This window comes from Epinephelus fuscoguttatus, linkage group LG17, assembly GCF_011397635.1.
Source record: "Epinephelus fuscoguttatus linkage group LG17, E.fuscoguttatus.final_Chr_v1".
NCBI lineage: Eukaryota > Metazoa > Chordata > Actinopteri > Perciformes > Serranidae > Epinephelus > Epinephelus fuscoguttatus.
In genome coordinates this window covers 16,063,640-16,068,400 of record NC_064768.1, presented here as the reverse complement: position 1 = coordinate 16,068,400, position 4,761 = coordinate 16,063,640, and the positions used below count along the sequence as shown (strand labels likewise).

General features: G+C 47.3%; 1 protein-coding gene across 3 annotated transcripts; it reads left to right on the top strand.

Moving 5' to 3' along the window:
- The first annotated feature begins 303 nt into the window (after nt 1-303).
- Nucleotides 304-3,927, top strand: LOC125905290 (uncharacterized). Of its 3 annotated transcripts, none has more exons than XM_049603200.1 (2): nt 304-425; nt 2,305-3,926. In XM_049603200.1, the coding sequence occupies exon 2, from the start codon at nt 2,327-2,329 to the stop codon at nt 3,416-3,418; it is 1,092 nt and encodes a 363-aa protein (XP_049459157.1). In that variant the 5' UTR covers nt 304-425; nt 2,305-2,326; the 3' UTR covers nt 3,419-3,926. The 3 variants fall into 3 exon arrangements, with proteins under 3 accessions (XP_049459157.1, XP_049459156.1, XP_049459155.1); XM_049603199.1 differs by lacking the exon at nt 304-425 and adding an exon at nt 436-565; XM_049603198.1 differs by lacking the exon at nt 304-425 and adding an exon at nt 632-844 and having other exon boundaries at nt 2,305-3,927.
- Nucleotides 3,928-4,761: the final 834 nt, after the last annotated feature.

Genomic DNA, 4,761 nt, shown 5'->3' with positions numbered 1-4,761 from the left:
TGTCTGTGATCTGTGAGGGCTGAAGTAACTGTAACTGCCCAGAACTGTATCCTTGTAATCAGGTTAAGACCATGGCATCATGTGGTTGTTAGGGTTGTGATAAATATAGGCCTGTTGCTGCTGTACATTCAAACCTACATAACAGCTACACAGTAACATGACAGCCATCTCTGTCCTCACGTTGTTCCTGTTCATTCTCCACAGTTTCCCTTTTCCTGCAGTCCCAGCCCAGTTTAGGAAGTGCTATTAGTCAGCCAGTGCTTTTCCCAGAACCACAGTGGCAGTGAGAGGATGGGAGGAGGAGGGAGGGAGGGGAGGAAGAGGGAAATAAACATCACATAGGAGGGTCGGAGGAGGAGGAGGGGAAAAAATTGGGAGGGCACAGAGTCCAGCTTCTCCCCGACCAGCTAACCGGCTAAAAAAAGGTAAGAACAAACTAGAACATGATGCAAATGTATTCACACGCGGCTGTGTCAGTCATTTGACATATTCAGGCGGCAAATAGGAGATGAAAGGAAGGGTCTGAGGTTGTTTTTACCGAGAGAGGACACAGCACAGATATGGGGTGAGCGTTACATAACGCCCAACGTACATGACATATTCCTGTTTTTCTGCTTTTTTTTATCACGCTAACAGGACACGTCGAGGCTTTTTTAACCTCACCGGCTCGCTGTAGACGGATTAAGATTTAAAACCGTCGTGTTTTATGTTTTTTTCAACCTTATATTCATCACTAAGCCGTAAACATGCTGCCTCTGAGCGCCATTGGTCGCCTTTTCTGTGTCTTCTGCCGTCGTCGGTGCAGTAATATGAGAAACATCCAGCCGGCAGCAGCACTGTTTTGGTATTATTTCTCTTTTTATCATCGCCTGCTGTTGTGTTTGCTTGTGTTAAACACAGATATATCAACATAAATCTATTCCTGCGCATTATTTCAACACATTATAGATTAGTTCATGTTTTAAATCCAGCTTTGGGGCGTTAAACGTCGATTTTACAGGGAGAAACTGTCTCTTTTCCTCCGCGTGATCGTCAAGCATCAGTCTGTGCCTGCTGCTGCACGCGCGCTCCCGACACAGCCACAGTCGCTGTCCTTCAGCACCACGTGAACGCGCGTGCATAGGAGAGGAGAGGAGAGGAGAGGAGAGGGGGATTGATTGACAGCAGCCTGAAGTCAGGATTAGAGAAATTTCCATTCTGAGGAGACATGTAAATATTTGATGCTAATAGAAGTGGAGTGTGCAGACCAGCCTGTAGTTCTAGACATAATCTAGTTATAAACAAGGAGTTTGGTGCGACCTACGAGTGTGTGTGTGTGTGTGTGTGTGTGTGTGTGTGTGAGGTGGTGAACTAGATTTGATTTTCCACTTCATCAGTTTTATTGCAGCTTTGGCTCATCCATGTATACCCAACTGTTATTACACTTTGTTGCTTTTAATTCAGCTCAGTTAGCGGATACTTTTGGATGAACGTTTTCCAAAGTGTACCATGGCTTTTTAGGCTGCTGATGACTCTATGTATCTTCTACGCAGCTGCTTGTACACAAAATCAACTTGCAGAGTGACTGGAACAATGCGGTCAAAGTCCCTTTATGGTTGGCTGATAACGCAGTTGAAAGCTTGGCTTGTTTTGAGATCTTGAGCTTCGGGGGAAATTGGAGAGCTTGCTATGGAACGGCATCCAATTAATATGCTATGTTTTGTCTGGAAATTAACAAGAAATGGGAAAATAGAGCTATTGTTTAGAGGACAGTGTGAATTTGATAAGATGTCGAAGTCTCTCCACTAAAAACTTCAGCACACCAACACAGACAAGGTCTAGAAACACTCTTTGTGCTTTTGATCGGTTGATATATTTGTTTTCTGGGTAACGTTTGAATTTTTTGGATGCTTTTGCCAGTAAAGTACCTGAGTAACCTGGTACAAGTTGCCAAATTGCTGGTGTTTTGCTAACGTCACACTATTTATCAGAAATCAGTTCTTCATCAGTGCTATAGGACAGTATTTGCCAGCAGCTGCACAGCACAACTTGCTTTGTGTGGCTGCTGTTTTAGAGCAGCAAAAAAAGGGTTGATTTCCAGGAAAATTGCTGTTTTATCTAAGTGTGAAACTACTTCTAATATTTATTAATAAATTACGTGATATCAGATCAGTTTATAGACTTGTGTTCTTGCTGATACTTGATCTGATACTGGTATCAATATGGGAATGACTCTAAACACAAGCTGACATACAGGAACTTTGTTGATGAATCTGAGGTTGAGGTTCTTTCAGCGCTTTAAAGTTCTGTCTCTTGTCATTTCAGTGAGGCTCAGTCGAGGTCAGTGATGCTCCGCCATCAGGACCAACCTCTGAACTCGGCCTACCGAGGGCAGGGAGGCTCCAACAATGGCTCTTCCTCCTCACTGCGAAACAGGAAGGGTGACAAAGATGGTAACTTTAACTTCCTGCCGGGTAAAGACAACGAGGGCTTCAACGGAGGAGGAGGTGGAGGAGGAGGAGGAGATGAGAACCGAAACCAGGTGCGTCCCCGCAGCTTGGGTCGCGACCCTGCAAACTCCTCCTCGTCTCCCGGGTATCACCACAACTCAGGGGTCCTGTCACCGCGCTCCCGCCTGCCCTGCTGGAGCCCACTTGAGCCCCTGCCTGAAATCGAGAGCGGGGACGATGGTTACGGCCGGGTGCCACCTGATGGAGCGGAGGAAGGTAGGATGCAGGAAGAGGAGAGGAGGGTAATGATGAGCCAGAATGAGGAGAAGCAGAGAGAGAAACGGGAGCAGCAGAGGAGGAAAAGCAGCTTGGGTTTCAGAGGAAAGGAAGAGGACGACGAGGCGTTGGAGGAAGACAATGACGAATGGGGTGACAGTGGCTCTGAGTCTGAGTCAAGCTACCGGTCCGGCGGCAGCATGTCCTCCCTCAATATGGACAGTGGAGGTGAAGGGGCGCTCATGGGAGGCTGGGATCGCATCGGTGTTGGGGAACCAAAATCTAACCAGGAAAGTGACCCAACCAGAAACAGCAACAGGGAACCAGCTGCAAGACACAAAAACTTTAGCCGCAAGTCGCTGACAGGAAGCAACCTGGGAAATGTTCTGGAAGAAGGAGCCGAAGACAATGACGATCAGTCTTCAGACTCAGATGGCGAGATGCCAGAGCTGATGGATGCGGTGTGGACGCTGCGAGACCGTGAGCGCTTCAAGGCCCAGGAGATGGAGAAGCACCAGGTGCAGCTGACCATGTACCGCCGCCTGGCGCTGATCCGCTGGGTCCGCACCCTGCAGGGCCGCATTCAGGAGCAGCAGAACCGCCTGCAGTCCAGCTTCGACATCATCCTCACACAGAGGAAGGAACTGCTGCGTATGGGCGCTGCTGCCGCCGTAGCCAACACCACACCCCCTGCCGCTGTCAGCCAGTCGTAAAAAGAGCAAAATGGGAGGAACTGAAACAGGAAGTAGTTGAATTTGTTCTGTTTGTTTCTATCCTGGAGCCATTTCTCCTGAAAAGACGATCTCCCATCGTCCTGTCTGATGTTTTTAAGCTTCACACTCATGTTGCTGATTGTAATGACACCAAAACTTGTGTTTTTGTTGAGTTTCCTTCTGGTGTCCCACCCAGAGCATCCATAAATGTATCTGACTCATCTTCAACTGGACTTCACTGCTGCATCTATACCAAACCAAATGATTTTAGGATGTATTCTGCTCAAAGCAATGAGATCGTCAACTTTGTTGTAAGATTAATATGTTTATATATTTAAAAAAATAAATAAAATCAGTGTTGGGTGTACTTGTTTGTCTTGACTTGTGCGTAAAAACAACACCTGCTGTATCAAAAGAGTATTTGGAGATATGTAGATTTATTGTTAGAGATGATTTATACCCTGAGATCATGCTGTACATAAAGAGAGATAATACGTAAATTAAAAGAATAAATCTTCTATCAATCTGATTTGTTTGTGTTGTCCGTTTGTTTGCAGCAGATCTAATGCAATTTGAGGTTTTGTAATCAAATCTTTTTATAGATAAATGTGAGGGGAAAGTCCGCAGAGTTGAAAAGCCCAGAGCCCTCATTTCATTCCAGATCAGCATGTTGATTTCAAGGAGCAGGTTTATCAAAGCTCCCTCAGTGCAGATATGACTAAAAAAAAGGGCAGCTTTTTTTATCTTCTCTAGCTGTACTTGCTGTGCTGCAGCCCTCGGGCAAATGACCTTTCAGCTAACAATTGCCTCTTTGTCAGCTGAACAAAGTTGGTTTGTATCGGCTCATCACACGGGGCTGTGGAGTGTGTGTTCTGCGGGGAGTGTGATAGCCGTGTGAGGCTCAGGCGTCAATCTCCATGGGCATGGCTGCTGCCGCGGGCACTCCGAGATCATCTCACCTCCCTCTATGTGTATGTATGTGTGAGTGTTCAGAGAGATACCAGCCGCACTGCCACCCTATAATCTCCATCCTGAGCGAGTCATGGAGGGGTGGGCCCCCGGGGAGGCTGTCAGTCTGCGCCCCGGGGCCCTGCAGGTCCTATCCGGCCGCGGCGAACAGACGCCGGTCCGGTTGCGCGCAGGAGCGCCAAACCCCGGGGCAAGTTTGGGATAATCCCCGGCTATGCCTCCTAACTAACTCCGGTTTATTTTTGCAGCTTATCGCCTCTCCTGGACGCAGACATCGCACAGAAAGTCTCAGTCGATTTACATATTGATCCCTTGTTCGCTGGCTGAAGGTTGGAGGTTTGAGAGGCATCAAAGCGCGTGGATAACATGTTTAC

Excerpts from the sequence above, each read along its gene's own strand:
- LOC125905290 (XM_049603198.1), top strand. The coding sequence starts at position 747 with ATGCTGCCTCTGAGCGCCATTGGTCGCCTTTTCTGTGTCTTCTGCCGT. Across the intron at positions 845-2,304 it reads CCGGCAGCAGCACTGTTTTG|TGAGGCTCAGTCGAGGTCAG; the intron begins GTATTATTTCTC and ends TTGTCATTTCAG.